Source organism: Scardinius erythrophthalmus, assembly GCF_964197995.2.
Source record: "Scardinius erythrophthalmus genome assembly, chromosome: 24".
Classification (NCBI taxonomy): Eukaryota; Metazoa; Chordata; class Actinopteri; order Cypriniformes; family Leuciscidae; genus Scardinius; species Scardinius erythrophthalmus.
Window position 1 is genome coordinate 15432427 of NC_138244.1, and position 26253 is coordinate 15458679.

The 26253-nt window shown below is 36.7% G+C and overlaps 1 protein-coding gene across 2 annotated transcripts; it reads right to left on the reverse strand.

Moving 5' to 3' along the window:
• Positions 1-1250: 1250 nt before the first annotated feature.
• On the reverse strand, positions 1251-26009 carry csk (C-terminal Src kinase). 2 transcript variants are annotated; one of them, XM_081356616.1, is made up of 14 exons: positions 25854-26009; positions 25526-25621; positions 14040-14152; positions 13806-13919; positions 11602-11714; positions 9456-9675; positions 6356-6449; positions 6157-6222; positions 5460-5559; positions 5279-5369; positions 5102-5175; positions 4776-4971; positions 4592-4678; positions 1251-3652 (listed from the first exon to the last, which is right to left on the reverse strand). In XM_081356616.1, exons 3-14 carry the CDS (start codon positions 14052-14054, stop codon positions 3470-3472), a joined length of 1353 nt encoding a protein of 450 aa, XP_081212742.1. In that variant the 5' UTR covers positions 14055-14152; positions 25526-25621; positions 25854-26009; the 3' UTR covers positions 1251-3469. The 2 variants fall into 2 exon arrangements, with proteins under 2 accessions (XP_081212742.1, XP_081212741.1); XM_081356615.1 differs by having other exon boundaries at positions 25526-26009.
• Positions 26010-26253: the final 244 nt, after the last annotated feature.

The following is a 26253-nucleotide window of genomic DNA, read 5'->3' on the forward strand; positions in this document are numbered from 1 at the left end:
AATTAGAGAGCTCTCTAATTGTAATTGCTACTAGTAAGAATTGAATTGTAGAGCTCTCTAATTGAATTCTTACTAGTAAAAATGCAATTACGACGAGTAACGCTGGGTACAATTTAAGCTAAAACGGCTTGCCATAGTGGGATGCGTTTTGCATGAGAGAAGACTTGTCATGAATGTATGCATCGTGAGGACTCCACCTCTGGTGTTGATTGGGATGTACACTGGCATACGAGCTCCCTTAGGCTGGGCGTGGGTGAAGGCCGGATGAGGGCCTGAGCCCAAATGTCATGAGAGAGATGTAAATGGGGGCTGACGAGCACTGCGGAGCATATCTAAACCCACAGCTGGAGGAACTCTGGTATTTTAAAGAATCAAACATAGCGTGTCACTTAATGTTGCTCTCTTCAGGCGAACGCATGAACTCTGCATCTCACGGAGATAAAGACTGAAGGAGCATATAACCCACTATTGACTGCTTAGTCGGTTTAGGCAGGGATAGTTTCAACATTTCTGTTCTTCCCTCATAACATGAGATCAGAATCACTTCCTTTAAACGATACGGTTGAATTAAACTCTTCTTACTGTCCCTTGGCAATGTCTTCCAAATAGGCCACAAAACAAAGCAAATCGTGACACATGCATGGTGACATCCACAGTCAAGCGTTCTGGCGTGAAGCACACACGCCCGAGGGGGAAGCTGAAGTCCCGTCTCCCTAACTTACCTCATTCTCTCTTGTTAAGCAGGGAAGCTCGCGTGCTTGAAGTTTCGTAAGCATTTGCGTATCTCACTTTTAAGGGGAAGTACTACAAGTGGTTTCATTCCCCTTTCTTTTGAAATGAAAATGAAAAAATTAAATCAATATAAATAAACATAATATTCAATTATTATGCATCAACTTATATGCAATGAGTTGTGCACTGTCTATGAAAAATTTTTATATTTACATATGCATACACACACACACGCACATTTGCATGCCACTAAAAAGTAAAATTAAATGAATAAAAACTATATATATACATTTAACTATATATATACATACTATATATATACATATTTATATATATATATATAAAATATATATATATATATTTATATATATATAAAATATATATATATATATATATATATTTATATATATATATAAAAAATCAACATATACGTATATATTTCAAATATTGCATTTATACTAAATGCACACAAATGTCATATCTATATATTTTAACAAAAGACAACTTAAAATATTTAAGAAAACACTTTTAATATGCATTCGTAAATGCAAAAATACTTTTTTTTCTTAAACTACCGATTATAAATAAATTACAAACAGCATTTAGTGCATGAATAAAATGTAATATTTAGGAAATTTGCCTATGACATTACCATCGCTTCGATTTTTTCAGAGGTGATGTAACTATCATAAAAAAAAAATGTTTAAAAATTCTGTTGGCTTTCATTTTGGATGTTTTTTTTTTCCTAAATGAAGAGATTTGAACAATTGAGAATTACAGATTCAGATAATCTAACCAATCAGCACGAGACGAGGCCTATGTGAATTCTCTCTCACCTCTGTCCCACGACAGCATCCCTCCACCACCCCGACTCCTCGCTCTTGACGGGTTCCTATCCCAACAAGGGATATCGGGGGAAGGTACTCTGGATTATACGTGTGAACTCGTGAATAGAGGTTTCAAAATAGAATTTCTTCCAAAATCACAATTTACGCAGCCCCTAATTGTAGCCAATTGTATTCAAATATGTATCTATAAAAGAGAGAATGCAAACATTTCCCTGTGTTATGTTTTCGTTCAAATGATTGTTGTCGCCCAGAGGTGGATTCACCTTCACTGAAAACCACAAACACAGCATTTCAGTGGTTTAGGTTTAATTCTGCGCTCATGAATCTCCTCTTCTTGATATCATGTTGCTGATGAGAAACATGCGCTGAGCAGAAATACAGCGTCCTATAGATGGACCAGAGAACTTCACATTCTGGTGGAGGTGCATGATGTGATTTTAAAGACGTGACATACGTTGAGCGCGTCGGTATTATGATACTATTTACATACATGTCAAAACCTTATGGTGAAAATCCGTCATGCGTCACGACGAGTCTGTATGGGTCGCTGCTAAACGCGCAGAAGTTTGTATAAATGACGTGTTTCCTCTGGGTGCGTTTAGAGTTTCTTTGACTGACCTTTAAAATGTTACATTTAAGGGCACATAAACACACATTCAAAGCTTTTTGGCAGCCTTTTTATTTTTTTGTCATTTATCTTTTGTTTTTATCAAACTGTTCAGGTGGAATGATTTTATCTGAAATATGGCAGCAAAAAAGAAGAAGAGAAAAGCACTGCAAAATCAAGTCCTTTGCAATAATCAGCATATAATATATAACAAATATTTGTGGCTTTTTTTTTGTATAATTTCTCTCTTATATTTTTTGATATATATCTTTTTTTATTTTGAACTAAGGGATAGTTCACCCAAAAATGTACTCATGTTGTTCCAAACCTGTCGGGTTTCTTTCTTCTGTTGAACACAGTAGAAGATATTTTGAAGAATGTTGGGAACCAAACAGTTTCTGATTCCCATTGACTTTTTCACACTATGCAAGTCAATGGGGACCAGAAACATTCTTCAAAATACCTTCTTTTGTGTTCAACAGAACAAAAAAACTCATACAGGTTTGTAAATGATGACAGAATGTTCATTTTTGGGTGAACTATCCCTTTAAAGCATTTCAGCTTCCACCCAAGCCACATCTCTTTTGAAAGGCCTACAATGTTTATATTCATCCTTTCTGGTTAAGAGGCTCAGACTGACATGTTTGGAAAGATGAGAAAGACAACAGGAAATCAAAGCGCTTTTACACACCATATTTAAAATAAAATAAAATAAAAAACAAGCTCTGCGGCGAGACAGACTTCTGCCGTAAAGGCACTGTGAAATGGAAGAAAGATTCTCGTGTATTTCATTGGCTACTGGAACTGAAAACAGTTTGGGATGAACATACGGTTTCCCTAAGTGCCAATTATTGTTCTCGGGTACAAGATATAGCAAAAAATCTGCCGTATGGGTGCCGTATGTCATTTCTCATGCTAATTTTATTTTGTTTTATGGAGAGATTTAGTAATAAAACTTATTTTTCTCCTTTTTTTGGCAGAAATGACTACATGCTAATCAAAAGTCCGTAATGAGGGAGTGTATGAGGATGAATCAGAGGAGGCTGAAGATCTTATGATTCAAAAAGAGGTGAGTTGGTGTAGAGAAGGCCAGCCTCCCCAAAATTAAGAAAATCAAGCCATGAAAACAATGCAAAGAAAAAACAAGTATGCGGCGCTTGCAAAAGAAATTTCTGCTGAAGTTTTTCAAGTCCACTGCTTTAAGAGTAGATTTTGGTCAGATTGTATGAGAATGGTCCCATGGAGGTCTTCCTCCTGTGTTTTTTCCTTTAGTTTTTGTCTTTTATCGGTACAGCTCATTGGTTATGATATCTTGAAGTTTCTCTCTCAGTTCTCTGAAGCTGGGCCGCACCACCGCGTCCAGAGTCCAGCACTGCTTCATGATGTCATACACCACTACCGGGCAGACGTCGGGGGCGTCCATCTTATAGCCCTTCTCCACACGCGGGACAACTTCCTTCAGAGGCTGTGAGAAGACAGGACGAAGGACACCATGTGACTTAGATTGTGCTTAAGTAGACAACAGTGTCCTCTACTGGTGGAATTTACCTGGACACTAAAATACTGAGAATCAGAAATAAATATTTCAAATATTAAATTAAAATATAAACAGTATTACTAAATGATGATGGCATTATAATATCTAAAATATAAAAAATATGTACATTTAGATAATTTTTATTAAAACCACATTTTTTAGATTATGTTAACTGAATTTAATTAATAATAGTAATAATAATACATATCATATAAATTAAATAATATATAATTAAATAATATTGTGATAATATTATGACAATTGTATTTGTATTGGTCATGTTTCCGTTCATTATAGTTTATATTGATACAATACTAATAGTATTCTTATATTAATAGTATTTAAAAAATATATAAAAATATTGGTCATGTTTCTGCTTTGAGGTGACCAATTATAGCTTTAGATTAAACAAGTATTGATTTTTATATTCCCAATTTATTTTATTTCATTAAATTATATTATTATTATACATTGATATAGTATAAATAGTATTCTAATCATAGTATAATAATAGTATTTAAAAAACTACAATTGTATTTTCATTGGTCATGTTTCTGCTATGAAGTGACTTATATATTAATTATAAACCCTATTTATTTTAACTTAAATTAGATAATTAAAACTATAGTAATAATAATAAATAATACAATAATATATAAAAAGTACTGGCCATATTTCTACTTTGAGGCGACATAATTAAGGAAAAAAAATATTGATAATATCCTATTAATTTTAATAGTTTTAATTTAAATTAGATTAATAATAATAATAATAATAATAATAATAATAATAATACATTGATTTATCAAAAAAAAAAACTACAAATATATTTTTTATTTGTCGTGTTTCTGGTTTGAAGTGACTTACAATTCTTGGATATGGTACCCGGCCAAAGGAATAGATCTCCCACAGTAAGATGCCATAGCTCCATACATCTGACTTAGTGGAAAACTTCTGTTTCAGACAGAAAGGTAGAAAATAAAAAGATTAGAGGACGTGACCTATAGCATGTCTCCATTTAAACATATTAAACCAAAAGCAGACAACACACCTTCTCTCGTAAGGCCTCAGGTGAAGTCCACTTAACCGGGAGTTTGGCTGTATCTTGAGTAGAGGACGCTTCCTTGGTGAGGCCGAAGTCGCTGACTTTTGCTATGTTGTCTTCCGACACTAGAACATTACGAGCCGCCAGATCCCTGTGCACGAAGTTATTGGCCTCGAGATATTCCATCGCCTTGCAGACATCCCTAAAATATTAATCAGCAAGAGAACTTCAAGAAAACATTCTGAAAATGTAAAAACTGAAGATATACTTAATTTTAGAATTAATTATGAGGCAAAGTTGGATGAGTACAGAAGTGATAAAAATAAACTTGCATTGAGAAATTGATCAAACGATCTCCACCAATAACAGTACGTCCTCTGGAGCGCAGATAGTCCACAAGACTACCCTGAAGAAAGACATGAGAAATAACGTTCTTTTATATGCCTAAACGACAAGATTAACTGTATAAGTCCAGTTGTTCTCAGCGATGACAGGTTGGAGACACTGACCTTGGCCATATACTCAGTGACAATGAAGAGGCTGCCCTTCTCTTCCACAATCACTCCCAGCAGCTGTACCAAGTTATTATGCCGTAACTGCCTGTAACAGTCAACATCAATATTGATATTAATTTTTTATTCCTTGTTCACTGGAATATTTGATTCTGATTGGTCAATCGGGGGGACATACGTCATGACTGAAGCCTCTGCAACAAAGGCCTGCGCTGTTGCGTCATTTTTGATACATTTCACAGCTACTTTCTTGCCTCTGTAGTCTCCAACCATCACATCTAAAAATCAAAGAGCACATTTTTGTAAGGCTGGATGAATTAATGACTGCCTGTACAGTTCATGGTACTAATATATATATATGTTTATTTTTATAAGCAGTGTTGTGGGTAACGCGTTACAAGTACGTGACTTACGTAATCAGATTACTTTTTTCAGGTAACTAGTAAAGTAACTCATTACTTTTTAAATTTACAACAAAATATCGGAGTTACTTTTACAAGTAACGCAGATTACTTTGTTTTCCCATTTATGGACTGACAGCTCTCCTGTCCCCATGTCAGAGAAATCTGAAGGTGCAGATGCGTTGTGTGCGCTGTGTGAACATGATGGTTATTGTGGTTCTAGACTAAATGTGAGTACTCATCACACTTGAACAAAAGCAGATTTTAGTATTCCTCAAAATGAAAAAAAGAAAAGAAAAAAAAACAGTAGTGAAATGCAAACTCAGAATATTACGCAAACCTGCAATAAATGTGTTCAATAATGCAAATGTACTTTATGCATTTAATCTCACTTTATTAACCAAATTAAATTAGATCCACTGAACTAGATGTGGTTTCTAATCACAAAAAAGCATGCTATTAGCACATTCGTACCTCCAAACTCTCCCTTTCCAATAGTCTGATTAAGCTTCAGTTCTTTTCTATTCAGAGCCCAGCCACCTGTGGGGAAGGAAGATTCATGAACTTAAAAACACCTTTCGTAAAACAAACTTTGAAGCCATGCAGCAATTTAAACCTGTATAAATGAAGCAAATGCAGGTGTAAATATGAATACAGTCGAGAAGTCTCTTACTCCTAGAGAACTCATCCTGGGCCGCCACAGTCCCCTCCATGAGCTTAGGTTTGATAAGTCTGGTACAGAGTCCATCAGCATCTTTAGTGTAGTGCTGTTACACACACACACACACACACACACACACACACACACACACACACACACACACACACACACACACACACACACACACACACAAACACACAAATTATGCTCATTTACAAAAAGGTAACATGCAGTATAATGATAAAATATGCATATCAGCTGATAATACTATATTACTTTTAAACAAATGAACACTTTACTGAATTATGCAAAACAATATGCAAATAAACGCACATTATATACAACTGAAAAAGTAAAATGAGCCTCGAATGTGCTGTTTAAATAGACAATGACTCATGAAATACGTAACGTTTTACAAATATTCTTTCTTCCAATAAATAAGCACATGCAACGCAGTAAATGTTGATGGCCAGCAGAGTGCGCTGGTGTACATGTATGCGCTATTGAGTTTCATGGACTCATGCGTTTCCCTTTCCTCTCCTCAGAGAAACAAGTCGACACAGGCGAGAACATTCTTATCATTTCAGTGCTGAAATGCGTGTTTGTGATTCCATATGTCTGGACGCTATAATCGTGTGGCCAGACGACGAGATAATATTGTTACATGACTGAAACGGCATCGATTGAGCGGTTGAAATGATCTGGAACCTGCGCTCGTTTCCTCTTTGTCACTTCCTCGTTATCAACTGTTCCAGGAACTGGAGCGAGCGAGAGTGCGCGCGCCGTTCTTATACACGCACCCGCTCAAAATAACAACACATTTGCATGACTAGACTGTAACAAACACTTCAGTGATTCTGTGATACAAAAATACTATTTTAGTAAATCCTTAAGAAATCATTATAATACGCTGATTTACTGCTCAAGAAACATTTCCTTTCATTATCAATGTTGAAACCAGTTATGCTACTTAATATTTATGTGGAAACCATGAAAGATTTCTTTTTTAGATGAATAGAAAGTTCATAGGAACCGTATTTGTGTGAAATGGATATCTTTTGCAACATTATAAATCTCTTTACTGTCACTTTTGATCAATTTAATGCATCCTTTCTGAGTAGAAGTATCAATTTAATAAAGTTCACTGGTCAGACACAGAGCTGTAATGTGATGAACCCAAATGAGCGACAACAAACACTAATGAATACACAACAGTGGACACAGTATTAGTTTGAGGCTTTTATTGCATATATCTCCACTGGTTTTCTGAGGAATGTTATCGAGTGGATTGTGGGAGGAATATCTTCTCTGGTAGTCTAATCACTATGGACATAAAGCCTTATTGTAGACTGTTTAAGCACAACTGTTCAGCTGAGGCTATAAGGGTGGGAGAAAGAGAGAGTGACTGTAGCCAAAATTACACTAAAGAATGCGTGGAATTCTGTAATAGAAAGGGTGAGGAAAGACTTGAGGAACCCATAGAGCCTCTGCTCTGACCACTAAAGCCACCCAGACCCCAATCTAGAATAACCAGAGCAGAACCATTATCAACACTTAACTGAGAACGGATGACTGGTTAATCGCACAGACCGACCCTAATAAAGCCAATGACCAGTGGAATAAAAAAAGATATGTAAAATTATACAAATTACATGTAAATCAGCCCTTTTTAAGGCTTTCTTTTCATTAGTGGTGCTTGCTAACTAAGGCTTTGTACTACAGATTTGAATGTTACCTCAAATGATGGAGTTTGTTTGAGAAGACGTGTGCAATTGCTTTTTAAAGCAAACAGATAATGGCCACAAAATTCCTACAACTTTTTTCTTTTGACTAGTGCCATTAAGCAACCACCTCAAACAACCTATGATATGCAAATAAACACTAAAACCACTCAGATCATCTTAGCAACACTCTGGCAACCACCATTAACAAGCTTGTATTTGTAACAAGCTGGCATCCAAATATGATGATCCCTAGTAGATCAAGAAATGACTATGGTATGATTAATGTATCAAAGTAACATTGTGTTACATCTGATGATACCATCACTGAAATATAGCACTGCTTTGTTAAACTTAAGACATACAACTAAAATAAACCCCTTTCATTAAAACAACCATTTCACAGCTCTTGTTTACCAGTGCCACTTCCTTCAACACAGCCTGGACTGAACCTTTGACCTCAAAGCACAAGGTGTGCGTGTAAAAAAATTGTTTCCTGGAGTCTATCGTAAATGCTTGCTTCATCTCTGTGCCCAGTGCGTCTGATGTGGACTGACTTCCTGTTAGGGCTATTTTTGGCTTTGTGTGTGTGTGGCGATCAATTTGAAAATGTTGACAGAGGCGGTAAAAGGACTCACAGGAAGAAGCTTGATAGTTTCACAACCCGCTGGGCTGACACTGGAATGTGTTTTGCGCTTTTATTTATATATATATATATATATATATATATATATATATATATATATATATATATATATATATATATATATATATATATATATATATATATATATATATGGAGCATATTTTACCAATCATCCATAAGACCCTAAATTAGTTATGCCAGTTATCTGTGAATATACAACCAGAGTCTCTTTAAGGCAAGTCATTTCACTCGGCGGCCATCTTTGAAATGCCTCTCTGGCAGCTGTTTCAGTCATGCAAGTACAACTCCTATATCTTTGAATGAGGAAACATCAAATTCTCCAAAGCTGTTCACCAACCTTACGATTACATTTCACATTTGAAATCACTAATGAAATCTGACAACAACTGTCTCATAAATTCTGTTTCTAAATGCTCAAATCATGAAAAAAAAAAAAAAAATCCCAGCATTTTTCAGGCAGGATCAGCCAGTGGGCATGTGAAGTCCTAAGCGTACGTCTCAGAACAGAGTGTGTTTTTATTGCAACCGGAGCTACAGTGACACAATGACTTTGCCAATTAGCCATTGATTATTTTATTTAGACTTATTCCACCATATTCCCATTGCACTTTCTCCTGTCCAAAATATTATGAGTGCACTACTAGGTTTGTACAGTATATCTAAAGTTTTTGATACAACTCTTTTTAGGCTAAACTGAAGCTTAAACCAAGCCAGCAACCCTCACCTCCATGAGCTGCATGAGGTTTTCAAAGTATTCCTCCTCATCGATGGACAGTTTGCCGTTGTGGTAGATGATGCGGTAATGCTCCACCTTGCCGTCGCAGCTGACACACAGGGTGTAGTCGCCAGGGTAGTTGGTGCTCTCACGCACCAGGAAGAGGCCTGTCTCCGGGGGGTAGAGAAGTCCCTCGGCCTGCTCGCGCGTGATCTTTCCATGGAACCATCTAAGTGACCACAGATAAAGGACATGTGTTTATGTGTATCATTGAGAAGTGATATCAATGCATATTTTTTGTTGTCTAACAAAGAATAATTGGTTTTCTTTTTAGTCAGTTTATAAAGTTTATAAAGTCTAAAGTGTGGAAAAATGAAACCTCTAAGCACAAAGTATACACAATTGCATATTTGCAAATTTATGACTCTTTTCAGTCTGATCTTTTAATGGATCATTCAAAAAGGTCCATGAGCCCAAAAGTTATTGTTTTGACTCAGTCTTGCACTTTGAATTTGGAACAGATAATCTGTTAAAAAAGAGCTTTGTTGTATTAAATAGTATTTTACTGTAAAAGAAAAAAAAAAAGTATTTTTTAAAGGGATGGTATAATGCCCCTTTTTACAATTTGTCAAATAAGTCTCTGTTGTCCCCAGAGTGAGTATTTGAAGTTTTAGCTCAAAATACCCCACAGATAATTTTGTAAAACAGCACAGAGGGTGGAGCTTCAACAGTTCGCGCGCGGGGGTGTGTGTGTTAGCAGCTCCGATCAAGACTCAAGTGACAACATGTAGAATGCAACAGGACATTTCTGAATGGTTAGTTGATGAATTTATGTTGCTGATGTGGAGTTAACTATCTTCAATTAGCATATTCTGTATGATAATCTATAAAATCGCTCATGTGGGAACTGTTGTAAGATGCCTACAGTGAATTTTAGGGTTAGTGATGTCAATTGAATTGAACAATTGAATTGAACAATTGAAGGAGAAGAAAAACTTTACAAAAATAGCACTGTTTTGTTTAGTATAAACAGTACGAACTGAATAATATGAGAAATAATACAAATTATATTTTTAATTTGAAATTATGACCAGTTGGTTGTGATCTTCCTCATTTGAAAGTCGCTTTAAATAAAAGCATTTGCTAAATGAATGAATGAAGTTCAATTCACAAAATAATGACTCTTAGGAGTTGGTTCTTTTAACGAATTGGTCAAGAATAACTCATAAACATGCGAGTTAACACTTAACCAAAATCGTGTTGATATAATGGTATTTTACTTTAAAAACACTAAAATGTGTCACAAAAAATAGTATTGTTTTGCATGTAGGACCAACTATGGAGAGAATTCAGTAAGAAACACTGATTCAGATACATAATATTGTGCAGAGGACTGAGAAACGAAAGCTAAATTACAGGCTTCCAAAAGCAGCGCTGGCCTTGCCTGGCCCTTCTGTGGCTTCCCTGGCATGACAAACATCCAATCTGTATCTCCTAATTACCCACACATATACATACACACCATCGAAAATAAACCAAAGCTGTGCACTTACCAAAGACTAGACAACCAAAAAATAAAATAAAAAAAATGCTACCATCCAAATCTAAACCTTCCATTGCACATGGTTAAAAGCAGACATCCAGATCCCATACATCAGGTTAAGATTCAATTGATGCTGCAAGCTAGTTTGTCTTGCTAAGCTAAATAAAATTGAGACATCTACGTCATTATAGCCATTGTTCTCTCTCAAAGCAGTCAGTAATTGAAGAATATCACATGCTCTCTTACAACCGAACTCTTATCATGATGCATGTCTCTGGCTTTTGCATATCAGACGCCAAGAGATGGACTTTTTCCAATGGCCTGAGTGGTGCCATTTATATAACTTTCTGATTTCTCCTTCCATATTAAACAGCTGGCCGATTCAAATGAGTCTTTGGATTATTGTGGTGGACCGGAAAGCAGGAAGACATTTGTGTATAATTACAGATATAGTAGGTGTGATGATATCAGAGATACATGCTAAATATAGCGTGCTAGTGTTTGTATGCACGAAACTGACACAAACACTCTTTCTCATTGTATATCAATGAGAATCAATGCTGACAAAACAATCTCATGAAATAAAAAAACACGAGAATGAACTGTACTTACGGCATAAGGCTCAGTTTACCGCCAGACTTCACTCCTTCTCTCTTCTGAACATAGTTTGCTGGTATGGTACCCTCTCGTCCTGCCGAGTTTTTTGCTTTGTACCAGTTTGGATCCTGGAATGAAGCAACAACAAACATTTTAAATGTATTAATTAAATCATTTATATTTCGCCTTAATGTCGTTCCAAACTCATATAGCGCCACTTCTTACGTGGAACACAAAAAGAGATATTTAGCAGAATGTTCGTGCTGGACTTTTCAACCCAATGAAAATTAATTTAGGAAAAATACTGACTTAAATTTCAGTTTGTTCCTCACACACAGCTATCATATGTCACTTATGATATTTTTATGCCATTTTGAGACCTTGGAAGCCACTGGTTCATGTTCACTGTCAATGTTTGGCAAAAATAGCATGAATATTCTGCTGAACTTCTTTTTTGTTGAGTATTTTATGTTGAGAATTCTTTTAAAACACACATAGTTGGCAAAAATGTTAACAGAAAAAACTCTTTTTGACAATAATAATAAGAAATGTTTCTTGAACAGCAAATAATATTTTTGTAAGCTGCCATCAACAGTTAAAATGAAAATTCTGTCATCATTTACTCACACTCATGTCATTCAAAACGGTATAATTTCTTTAAGTAGAACATAAAAAGATATTTTGAATAATTTTTCAACTTTCAAAAGTTAATGGGGTCAAAAGCAAAAAAAAAACACTGGACGTCACTGACTTTAATTGCTTGAAAACAACAACAAAAACATAGGAATGCACCGACATGACAATTTTGGCCGATGCCGATAACCGATAATGCTTTATATTTGAAAGCCGATAAACTATAGATTGGCCAATAAATCTAAATCCATATTTTGATATATTTTTTTAAGAGCCTAATTACAACAACAAAATGCTCACCATTAAAAGCCATGTCTCAAACACTTCAACATGAATCAAACACAATACAGTAGCCTATAGTGAACCAGTGTAAGATTCCATAATTCATAGTTATTAATGTAGTGCATCGCTGTTTGAGCTGCATGCGCTGAAGCTAAAGATGATCACTGGTAAACTGGATCACTATGCTAGTGGGTTAATAAACTCACTTATGTGAGATTAAATATTACAATAATAATATTACAACCAACGCTGGGTAGATTACTTACAAATTGTAGTCAGTTACTGATTCCATATTACATGATAAAAATTTAAGTTAGTAATGTAATCTAGATTACTAATTTTAGGTACTGTATTCTGACTACTTTTTAGATTAATTCGTTTATCACATTGATTTGAATAGGATAATCTTGTACAATATTGGTATAAAGATACAAAGAGAAGGAAAATATATTCTGTTCTTTGTTATCAACAACATGAAGTGCATTAAATATTATATTTTACTCATTACATTACATCCAGCACGTTCCCCATGGGGTTCCTGATGGAACTGCAGGGGTTCGTTAGTTTAATGTAAAGCTAATTAAAAAAAAAATACTTTTACCAGCAAGCTCAGAGAACCGTGAACTTCATTTTATTATTATTATTGACTTCATTTTATTATTGACCTAACTTATTAACTTTAGGGCTTACTTCAAGTAAATATGTTAGGTCAAAGAGGTTCAGCAGACAAAAAAAAAGTTGGGGAACCCTGCCTTGCATGTAAATATGAATTTTTTTTAAAACATTTTAAAGACAAAAGCCTTCCAAAGACAGTAATACAGTACATGGTTAAATGACTCACTGAGTGATAATTCAAATAATAATTAATACGTTCATGAGGAGCTGATTAGATATGCAATGTTGAGAAAACACTTAAAAGTGAAATGATTTCTGTAAATCCAGTGATCAAATGCTGTGGGTCTCAGTTTTTAGTGACAGGCTCATGACTAGTGGCTGGTCTGCATGTACAATTCCACAAACCTGAAAGACCTTCTGAACTTAAGCAAGCAGTAGACTTTTATAGAAAAGGAAACATTTAAAATATAACAAGGAAGATAACATTAAAAATGAACATATATCGGCCGATATGGTGGCCAAACATCGTGCATCCCAACTGAGACATTTTTTTTCAAAACATCTATCTTTTAAAAGATCTGTGTTCTGAAGAAGAAATAAAGTCATACAGTTTTGGAACAACATAACGGTGAGTAAATGATGAACTCTTTAAATACATGTTATTCTAACATTCCTTTTCAAAACTTTACCTTAGTTACTCCAATTATAGTCAGGACATCTCCTTTGCTCATAGGCAAGTCCTGGTCTGCCGTTCCAGGGAAGTTGTACCTGGCCACACACTCGGTGCCCGGAGGCCAGATTGTCTAGTAAAAAAAAAGTACAAGTAAATGAAAAATAACGGGAAAAGTCCAAACTACAACAAAATAAACCCCAGCCCTAATTCACATTATATCCTGATGGCAACACTTTGAGGTTTGTGTTACCTCAAAGGTAGACATATCCGAGGGAAATCGTCCGCTCACAGTCAACCCGTTTCAGCCGGTAACATCAGAGCTGAGCCTGAGGCGTACAGCTGTAGCCAGAACTGGCCAAAAACCTGGTGAGAAAGCACACTGATTCATTATTGGAATTAAAGAAAAACACATTGCCATTTCCAAACAATGAAATAAACACTGAACATACAGAACACTTCAATGCTAAATCCTAAAAAGCTGTTTTTAGTAAGATACTCAAATTAGAAAATTAACTCAAATTTAAACAATGCCTCAAAATTAGACCTACTGAGCATTTCAGCAAACACAGTTTAGCAGCAAATGCAGTTCAAGCACACACACTTTCAAAGGGGAAGTGGCGGCTGTAGATTTTCCGATGCATCAGACAGGAAGAAGATCTGAGCAGCAAGCAGGCTTGCAAAAAGCCTGTCCAAGTGTTACTTTTACGTTTTCTGCTGTTTTCCTGGGTTATTCATTCAGTACATACACTTTTGGAAACCGTTGCTGTTCTTTACATTTATAAAATATTACATTATTATTATTATTGTGGTATAGCCTTTTTCAGATAAAGCTGCTCCCAAAAATAAATCAAGCAATGGTTGATCGATTTACATGTCAGTCAGATTCTTCTAGTCCAAGTGACCCATTCTAGACCACAATGTGGATTAGACCGATCACCGTTTACTCAAAGATCTGTGAGACTAGGTATCTTCACGTTAACTTCAGGTTAAATAAAGCAGTGCTGTTTCACAGATAAAAAACAAATGTAAAAAAAAAAGCTCACACCACAGCTTGAGAATTGAGAACACCAGAAAACAGAAATGAGAAGTAAAAATAAAAAAAAACTTTTCACTTTTGCGATGATGAGCAACATGTATCTCAAAGTTGTTATTACGTTTTTTCCACTATAACAAGTGTTGTAGGGAGAAGAAACTTCAGAACTGAATTCGATGACACATGCGAGTCAGCAATCCTCATTTAAAACTCTCATGGAACAAATTAGCAGGCAGTTAGGGAAATAAACTGCATCTGGAATCAGAAACCAAAAGTACCTGAAGTATTTCTGCTCTACATTAAAAGCAGAGGTGGGACCAAGTCATTGTTTTGCAAGTCACAAGTAAATCTCGAGTCTTTGCATTTAAGTCCCAAGTCAAGTCCCGAGTCAAGACAGGCAAGTCCAAGTCAAGTTGCAAGTCCTCGAGTTTAAGATTCAAGTCTTAAACAAGTCATTAGTGCTTTTTGCACAAATTAGTGTCTCAGTGTTAATTACTATATGAAATGTATAAAATGTATACTAATTTATATCAGGAAGGTTTTTAATGACTTAGCAGCTCAATTTCATATTTATTGCGATAACATTTTCACTAAGGGCACCCATCTATCTCAGTTCAATTTAGGGATTGTTTCCTTATTTTGTCACAGTAAAAACAGGCAGTAAAAAAAAAAAGTGTGATTTTCAAACTTAGTGGACGTTGATTGGTTGGTTGTCTGAATGTGAGGAGTGGCAATGCAGATTTAAAAATAAAAGTAACTGTTCATTGGGAAAATTCATCATGATTTGCTACACATTAAGTTTAAAATATTGAGTCCCTGGTTAAATTATTTTAAAAAAATATATATTTTAAAAGATATTATTATTTTTAAATTATTTTGTTAATGCAACAGTAATTGTAGAACATTCCTATTTCCATGGCGACGTATCAAGCGCCACGTGACACTTTTTGGGGCTACGTGCCTGTCATTTACCAAACGTAAATCCATCCATTTCTCCCAAAAGATATGAAAGTGAGTGGCTGGTGAACAGGGAGAAGACTTTATAGTTACCTGTAGGCTAAAATGTGTTTGTTGAGGGGGGGAAAAAACATGTCTCAAAATTATATTTGAAAGGTTTATTATTTTCGCTTAGACATCAGTGTGGGTTTTTTTTCTCAAATTATAAATTGTTCGCTAGTACTTGTACTTGTGTATTGTGTAAATGCCTGAAAAAAACAAAACAAAAAAATATTATTTGGTTGATAACACTGAACGTGTGATAAGTTACAACTGACACGCACTGCTGAACGCACTCTGTCAAGCGCTCTCTGGCTCAGTGCCAAACGTGTGAAAGCAGCGTCATGCGTCCATGATATAGCGCTATACTACAGTGATTATTACAACTCTGATCTGTGGTTTTAGAAGGTAGGTCAAGTCTTTCCAAGTCACAGGGCTCAAGTCCGAGTCAAGTCGCGAGTCATTGTTGTCAAAGTCTAAGTCGAGTCGCAAGTCATCTTTGATTATGTCAAGTCGAGTCGCAAGTCATCAAATTTGGGACTCGAGTCCAAGTCAAGTCTAAGTCATGCGACTCGAGTCCACAACCCTGATTAAAAGTGAACAACTGAACAGTTGGTTGGAGGCGGAAATCTAACCAGTTATCTACTCTAAAACAGAAAAGCAGACAGAGCTTTAAAAGTTGAGATGTCACAACACGTTTTACCTCAGTAATGTAATGTATTTCAGAGCGAAACAGCATAGCCTATTCAACTAGAAAAAAAAGAGGGCCTTCATTTTATTCATTGGTCCATTGGAATGATTAAGAAAGTCAAATAAGAAAGTAATATACCCCATAAGTGGGTTCAAGATCGTTATGAGTGGGTCGTGCAGTGTGAAGAAACGACAATAACCATAACAAAAAACATTTCTAATGCGAGTGAGAGTGACTTGAATGCTTGAAAACCAAGTCCACTAAACAGTGCGCAAGCGCCGAGCTCACAGCCAAAGGAATATACTTTGAAAGTCTTGCGCACTCAACTTGTTCGCGAGATGGAGCGAAACGTGGAAAATAAAGTATACCCGGACCTTAAGCATAAAGCCCTGTGGTGTAAATTTTCTAACATTATTTTCATGAGTCTCTCACCTCAGAAGAATAAACTTTACAGTACGGTCTGATGTAATAGGCTACTGTGTTCGTAGCGTGCCGTTCGCAAATGAGGCATGCGCTGTATATAAATGAAATTATGAGCATGTAACGTCATAGTTACGTTGTCAATTAGTAAGTCACCAAAAAGTACCAATAAATTATTGTATTTACCATGGTTACTGTAATTTCTGCAATCTTAAACCAAAATACCACTTGATTTTCACTTTGTGCTATTTTTGATGACAGTGGCTCATACCAACTTACTAACTTTTATGTATTTAAAAAAAACAGCCTTAACTTATATTCTTTACTCATCAGTGTTAGTGATATTCTTACAATGTATGTGTGTGTTACGTAAAGTGTGTGTGTTGAGCATTTTTGAGAAATTGCTTGGTTAAAATTTCTAAAAATGGGAAAATGTGGCCAAACCAGTTGAGAACCACTGCTTTAAATACATTTAAGCTAGTGCATGTTTGTATTGATGCTGTTGGTAGTTACCTATGACAGTTTCCTATACTTCTTTGTGTGTAACAGTAAATTCACACTGGTTCAATCTTCCCACCTTATTTTCACAAGAAGTGCAGTGCATGCGGCACATTTGTGAACCAGATATGATTATGACACTGAGCGCCCTGACCTCATTAATATATCAACCAACACCGACTGCCACTCTGTTCAATGCAAAGCAGCTCTGGCATGAAAGCTACAGCAAGCCCCATGCACAACATGAAGTCACTTCCTGTCTGAGCTGCAGAGACTGGAACGGTCTTCCTGTATTGGTGCACAGGCATTGGTGGGTGATGAGCACTTTGGGTTGAAGAGTGCCTGGCTGGAGCAGCAGACGGCAAAAGGGGCGCCAACAGCAGCGCAACCCACAGAAGCCCTAACACTGAGGATATAACACACTTCCCTCTAAAAACACCGTCTTCCCCTGCTGCTCTGACTACCTAATTTTATACTCACTGCTAACAGGAATAACATGAATTATGTAAAGACAGGAAACTGATTGTCATTGTAGTGGCTCACCATTTCAAACGTGTCCAATTTTGTCTTCATGGTTATTTTTTAAAATGCACTATTGCACTGAACTGTGCAATAAAAAAAATAAAAAAAATGCCACAAGTGGTCTGTGATAAATAGCAGGAAGACATTTTGTTTCAATTTTACTAACCGCCGCTCTTTCCACACTTGTCAAGTAAAGCAAAAAGCTATTAATATCACACTCTCACAATGCCACTTGTTTGTTTGGCACTTGAAGCAACCTGTACTTAAGACATTTTATTAGTGTGGTTCGCTAAGGCATGCATCACTATTACTAACATGTACTTGTGTTAGAAATTTGAAAAACCCACTTAACCTCAAGTAACTGGTGCATAACTCAACCTTAAATCATACTTTTGCCTGAAGGATGATCCCAAAACACACTAGAAGTAGCAGCAACCCTATAGAAATATAAATGATATGCTGCTAACCCTGTGAACAGGCTCTGAGAAAGAATGTGTAGTGATGGATATCTCCGACTCAATTAATAATTTGACTACTGCACTGACACAAAGTTCACATTCACCCTAAACATCCTTAATGACAGGAAGAAATGCAGTCATGTGAAAGCACCTAAAGATGATGCAGAAAGACAGATGTGAATGTGCCACAACAGAGAGCAGGATACTGCCAATTCTAAACGATATCCAACCACAAAAATGGCTCATCTAGAAAACAAGAAGCTGACATTCAAAGAGGAATGCATTCACCAATCAAAATCAATGAGGCTTTTCTGTGATCAGCAACAATTTCGGGGTGTGCTTTGGCAAATCCCGTGTTACAAATGATATCATTGTTTAGGGATTGCATCAGCAGGGCTACGCCTTGCACAAGAGAACTTTTCATTCCTCGAGTATCTCAAAACTTGCAGCAGACATTTGGAGGCCGGCAGGCAGCTCGCTGCCACTGAATCCAGTCAACTCTGGTGGCTCAAACATGACAGGGACTGCAGAAGTTTCCAGAGGGCATGATGGACAACCAAAGCCTTTCCTTTTATTCACAGACTTCAACAAAAGCATCTTTGTATGCCAGAAGTGGATACTTCAACCCAGTTCTATCAAGACTTGGTCTAATGGACATCGAATTTTTAAGGGCAACACAAGTAAAGTATCAGGGAACTACACTGTGACCAAAATGGTCGCATATGTGACCTTTTGAAATGCCATTGCGACCCTAATTTTTAATGGGTCGCAAATGTATCACTGATTATTTTTGTACCTACCTTATGTTTTCGGCAATATGCTATGATTTACTATGAGCATTTATTAAAACAGAATTGTGTATTTTAAGAATACGTTTTATAACGTGCTCTGAGCATTCAACACATCAAGTTGGCTTCAGCCCCGCGACTCGTTAAGACACACGCAGCAATCGCATATATATCTCAACATAGCCTACAATCTGCACGTGTTGAAATGAAGCGGACAATTGACTCCTTTTTTAAGAAGGGAAGTTCAAGTGTAACAGAACCATCACTTGATGTCGATTCGACATGTCAAACGGAGCCTGTGAGTGAGAATGATGAGGCTGAGAAGGATTCGTCAGGAAAAGCACACGCGGGAAAAACGATACGGACATATGAATTTCGACACCAGTGGCTCGAAGAATACCAGTGGTTAAGGTACCAAGACGGAGCAATGCACTGTGTGTACTGTAAATTCTGTGGGCCTTCAATTGCAGGACTGTCCAAATTTGTAACTGCGTCAAAACCATTCAAACACGAATCATTGAAGCTTCACAATGACAGTATGATGCACGCGAAGTGTAGAGTACTCATCAAAGGCTTACTATAAATAATTTGTGCGACCAAATCATGTTTTGCGCCAGTAACTGAAAAAGTTAGTAGCGCAAGTGCCACCAGTGGAAAAGGTTAGTTTAGTTCCCTGGGTATCCTTAAGAATCTTACATAACGCATTTGATGAAGGTGTTGAGTGACTTGAACAAGACTCTGACAAACCAACAAACCAAACGATTTTTTTTATGATCGTTCTGTTCATCTCAATGGTTCAGCTCTGAAAATAAGCCCCGCGGAATATTAAAGCCACACTCCTTTGAATGTGATTTATACTGTCATGTTCAAAGTAAAGCACGTGTGAGACCAGTAGTGAGACTCAGTAGGGGAGGGATGACAGTTGCCTCCAGGCCACAAGAGGAACCAGGAAACCAGCTTCAATGAGAGAGAACAGAGACATGATGTGCCCGGAGATAGAGCGGATTCCAGCCTCGCAGCCTTTCATCCCTTAAATCCATCTACTTCACATCCTCTAACAAAACATCTGATCACTTACAACCATGCACAAATACCACTATGGGTCAGCGAATGACCTTAATCTAACGTTTGGATGCACTTCGATTCTCCCTTTCAACCACAAATAGGGCATCTTTCAACATGTTAATTTAATGAGTACAGTCAGTGTGTTTCAGGAGGGCCGCTGAGATACGCGCTCTATTTTTAGATCCGTTATGAAGTGCTAATGTGTCAGTGTGTGTGTTAAAAATGAAAATTTCAGAGGGAAATGCTCAATATCAAGCGTTCATTTGCGTATTTGCCTTCATGCATCTGTAGTTATAGTATGGCTAAAGAGCAGTTACATTAGAGTGCTAGCACAAACAAAAAAATCTGCAGTATGAATCTGTGTGATATTCAACCTCCAATCATAGTGAGATCACCAAAAATAATGAGGAAAAGAATTGAAAAGTACTAGTTTTTTAATTTATTACAGTACCATGGTAATGCTGTATTCTTTCAATGACATGATTACCAGTGTATATTAGGGATGCACCAATTTTTTTTGGCTGATACCAATACCGATTTTAAAAAACTATTGGCCGATTCCAAAATTTGTCACTTGCTCTCTTATTTGAACTTTTGTCATTAAAATAGGTTAGTGTTTTTATGATGTTTTAAATGAGCAAAGTTCAAAAACGCATTCCGAGCATGCACAGGCCAACTAGCTAGTTTATTGCTACATTGGCACATTGATTGGATCCATATAACATTCAACAGGCCAACATAAATACAACAGAACAAAGATGCATATGAAAAACACTTTTCAGGTAGGTTTAGTTTTTAGGTATATCAATAAAGTAATCAAATGTAAAATATAGGCCATCCTTTATTGTATAAATTAAATCTACATTAAAGGGATAGGCTATTTCCCCCCAAAAATAAAATTCTGTCATCTTCACACTCTCAAGTTGTTCCCAAACAGTACGAGTTTCTTTCTTCTGTTGAACACAAAGGAAGTTATTTTGAAGAATGTGAACCCCATTGACTTCCATAGTATGGGAAAAAAAACTATGGATGACAATCAACTGTTTGGTTACTGAGATTCTTCAAAACATCTTCCTTTGTGTTCAGCAGAAGAAAGAAATTCATACAGGTTTACCCAGAGAAAAACGATTATGCAACAGACTCGGAATGCACGATATATCGGCCACCATATCGGTATCGGCCGATATACGATTATTTTTAATGTTATCGTTATTGGCCCAATGAGAAAATTTGGCCGATTTATTAAAGCCGATAAATAATGGATTATTTCCTTCAGCTGAGACACATCAGATATGCACTGTTCGCCATGATGGTTTTGAATTGCTTGAAATATTAATGGAATAACAGTTAAGTGCAACGTGGAGTGCAAGTCTGTCATATAAGCTACATAAAACTATAATGAGAACATTATAATTGTGTGGCTTTTAATGGTGAGACTTTTGTTTTTGTAACCAGGCTCTCAAAAATTATATAAAAATGTAGATTTATCAGCTAATCTATCGGTTATCAGCTTCCAAATATAAAGAATTGTTGGTTATCGGCCAAAATTGTCATATCGGTGCATCCCTACAACAGACATTTCCTTCACACAGTTAATTAATAAACCATCATTTTATTATATCTACCTTTTTCAGACAATAACCAATATGCAGATGGTTTTAAATTGATCAGAAATCGGCCAATAAACATTAGCTGCTGCTGACACATTGGTGCAAATCCAAGGTTACACCACCTTGGTACTTTTTTGTAAAGGCAATTATTGTTATTGTCCTGCTAAACGTATGTGGGAATATGAAGAAAAGCAGGATTATGGAATGTGAATTTCTCAACTTTTACTATCAGTGCACTGGGGCAAGATTCAACAGGTTGAGAGATTCTGAAATCAGGTTTTCTGCTCACCACACCAAATATATTCAGCACATTACCTCACCATACAAATGTTGTGATTTTTTTTTTAGAAGCTGATAAGAGCACACACACACACACACACACACACACACACACACACACACACTCACACACACACACGCACGCACACACACACTATCGTCTCATCTTCTAAATTTAAAAAAGATTGAACTTTAGTTTTATGCCCTCATAATTACATATTCATGTAACATGTTATTTTAGTAATAATCACCACCACTTCCACATCCGATTACACAGTAGTAACAACAACACTGAGATGTTATGGGAGGGTCTTCATACTTCATCACCAAGAAATGCATGTCATTAATATTCATGCGCAAAATTCCTCCGCAATGGAAGACAAAGCGTTCCTATGAAGGCCTCAGGGAAACACATCAGTGTAGGGGCTGATACTGAGAGAATAATCCTTTTCCTTCTGAAATATTAAATACAATTTTGCTTCAGGTTAAAAAAACCTCCAAATTATTTCCCAATATTATTTTGTATTCCTTAAACAAACCTTAAAATTATATGAACTTGGAAAAGTTCATAACTAGTTGAAGTTTTGGTGAATTGGTGGCTAATTTATATGCATTTGTACGATCTTATTTGTATGTTTTCGTATGTTCTGCTTACGCCCCATTTAGATTTAAAGGTGGACCTTCAAGCTTACTTTAAAAAAAAAAATCTTCACCTCGTAAAAAAGTTACGTTTGGAGATCCATCACAAATGCAAATACAGCAAGGCCAAAACCAACCCCAGTAAATGAGGGTCACACTGGGTGTATATCATTAGCCTTCACTTATTTCCTTCTGTTCTGTTACCACAAGGCCTTTTAAGTTCCACACCAGCCAGCGTCATGGCAGGGAGCGTCTCACACCAGCTTGACCCGGCAAACTATCTCCCCTCTGGGCAGAGCTGCTCCTACAGCTCCCTTTGATGCTTAATTACATCTACCGACAAGCCACTGTGACGGTATGAGCTCTACAACCAAACACACAACTATAATGACTTCAATTTAGGTTGGATCCTAAAACAGAAGACTTAGAAGTTATATGGACTACATTTATAGTCCGTTTTGCAGCTGGACAGTGTTTGTCCCCTGCAAAGAAATTTAACAGATCAGGACACTAACGAGCGATATCAGTATCACGTGTCCGACTCTGTAGGGAAGTGCTGAGATGTATATTAGAATAATGAAATAGCATATGCCTGTAAGAACGAATGCTGTTGGCAAAATGTGCAGAAAAGCAATGTTCTCGCACATAAGTCGAGCCGTACACAGCAAAATGCCTTTCTGGGCAAGTGAAAAGCACAGCAGTTTAGCAGCAGGGAAAACCCCTTTGTAAATGACAGAGCCGAGTTGTTCAGAAATACAGAAAAGTCATTAAGACTGGCGACAAGATGCAGTGAAGCCCGACTGAGGAGCTTTTGCAGGTGTGAATTAAAGGAACTAAACAGGAAATGCAGTTTTGATGCTCTTCAAAGAAGAGGCTCTGCATTTAACGGCCATCTGTGCGACAACATCCTTTAAGATTTTAAGCACTGAAGAATGAACCAATGAGGGCAGAAACCGTGTAAAATATACACAGACAGACATATGATGATGGTAAGAGCGACATTTCAGAACGACTGCCCAGTTAAAAAAAATAGTTCCATCAAAAAAAAATTAAAACCTTTATGACTTTCTTCTGTGGTTTTGAAGAAGAATATAATGGGAACTGGGGCTGTCAAGACCTAAAAAGGATACAAAAGCACCATAAAAATAGTCCATAAGACTTCGGCACTATGTTCGAAGTCTTATGTCTTTTTGTGGGAGGATCACACTGAAATCTGAATCATCATTTACTGAAAATTTTCCCACCCGCTGCAGCTTTCAGATAAAAAAAAATAAAAAAACTATTAGACACTACTGCTAGTAAAAAAAAAGCAGTGTTATTTTAGTATAAAAATGGAGATTCTATTATAGTTTTTATTAATATTTTGTATTAGTTTTTTCCATTTTCATTTTAGTTAAAGTTTTAGTGTTCTTGTCAAGTTTAAGTCTTTAAAAATATATATATTTTAGTACATCCAAGTTAATCTAAATAAAAATGAGAAATTTTGCCTTGGCAACTAGTTGAAATAGGCTTTTTATTCTTTTTCCCCCCAAGTAATGAAAATGTTTTTACTAGGTTTTTTTCAACCCATGTTTGAGTCAAATATGGACAAACCAAACTGTTGGGTTTAAACATTTTATTAAAAAAATTAAACCAACGGTTAGGGTTTGTCCATATTTGGCAAAAACATGGGTTGAAACAACCCAGAATTTCTTAAGAGTGTAGTTTTAGTTTTAGACAGATAACTATAATAACCCTGGTAAAAACGGCACACAACTACCAATATCGACACCATTTTTTGAAGTATAAATCATTTTTCTTCACCGGTGACCACTGGGATATTGTGCACTGCATAGGAGCTGTTTATCTGACACTCCTACTTTTTGTCATAACTTTGACATAGCCAGTCCCCATTCACTTTCACTCTGGGAGAATTTTAAAATAAAAATGAAATAAAAATAATAAAAATAAATAAATAAAGAGAAATTAAAGTTTAAGAAAAAAAAACCACGACAGTGGTCATTTTCATTAATTGGGGAACTGTTCCTTTAAAATCTGCACTTTAGAGGGAGGAAGTGACCTTTGGATTTCAACCTTTATAAATCCAACTCATTAATATTAATGCAGGCAAAAACACACTGAAGCCTTTCTGCTATGATTTGAATAACTGCCCTTTTAGCATGGGAATTTTTTTCTCGTTTAAATATCATGTAAATATTCTAGGTTTTGGCTACAAACGGCGCCGCTTAACAGCTCGAAAATTATCAGTGTCCGCAACCAAAACCCCAGTTCAATTATTTACAGACCAGACCCACATTCAGATGCTGTTATTAAACATTCACAGAACCATGACAACATCACAATCCCAGGATGATGCTGATGGGGTACAGCACTGCTGGTCCAATCAGGACTGGAAAGGAGACAATGCATCTCAAACTGGGATTAGTTCATTATGCCATCCTGCACCCAATGCATTCTGGCGACCAAACTAGGCTATATAATGCCTCTTACACACATGATTCATTTAAGATGATTAAATAAACACGATGTACCATCAAAGACACGTTGTCTCATGCAAGCAGCCTCAAGTGGCTCTTATTTAGACAGCTGTGAAACAGACCCATCGCATTCAGATTCAAAAACACAATGCGCCCATTCTTAGACATGCAGAGGGTTGCAAGAAAAACGGAAAGCAGAAAGGTGGCAAGATCAAGCTATTACACTAGCGTAATAAAAAAATACATAAATGTAACGTTACCTATGTGTTCCCTAGATGATCAGCCCTCGGTGTCCAAACGCCTTAAAGTTAGAGATGTTTTAGGCTTGTCCACTTAGTCCATGTGTGGGTCAACTTCTGATACAGAAGATACAGATGTGGTCATTCACACATTCAGCAAAACAGATCTTCCAGAGAGCTTTCCTCTAACATCAATGCAGAGCAGACAAAAGATGATCGGCTCGTCCGTGCATACAAATACACCCCCAAAAACCGTTAAGACAGCGGCGGTTGTATGCGCTTCAAACAGGCGTGTAAGGAAACAAACGGTTTAGCCTAAAAAGCACAAATGTTGCGGCGTATTACTGACCAGTGTAGTCGATAAACGGAAAGTCGCCTGAAGCGAGCAGTTCGTAAGCGTTACGGAAGCGCAGCACACCCAAGGGCTACAGCTGTCTTTAACACACAGGCCCTAGAAAAGGAAACGCACTTCTTCAGACAGCCCCGCGAATAGTGCGCATGCGTCGCAACGCTGCGCGAATTCTGCTAGGGTGAAGGCTTGGCTCATGAATATTAATCGTGTGACGAGACGTGATTGGCTGAAAGGCAAGACGTTAGTAGCCCGCTGGCGAATTAACGAACGGTACTATGATATTCGTTAATATTAATGAGGTTGCATAACTGGACGCTGCAGGAAGGTTACCAAGCGCCGTCAGCATGACCTAATTAATATTCATTATCTAGGCCCTTTCCGTGGTAGGATTCGTAAT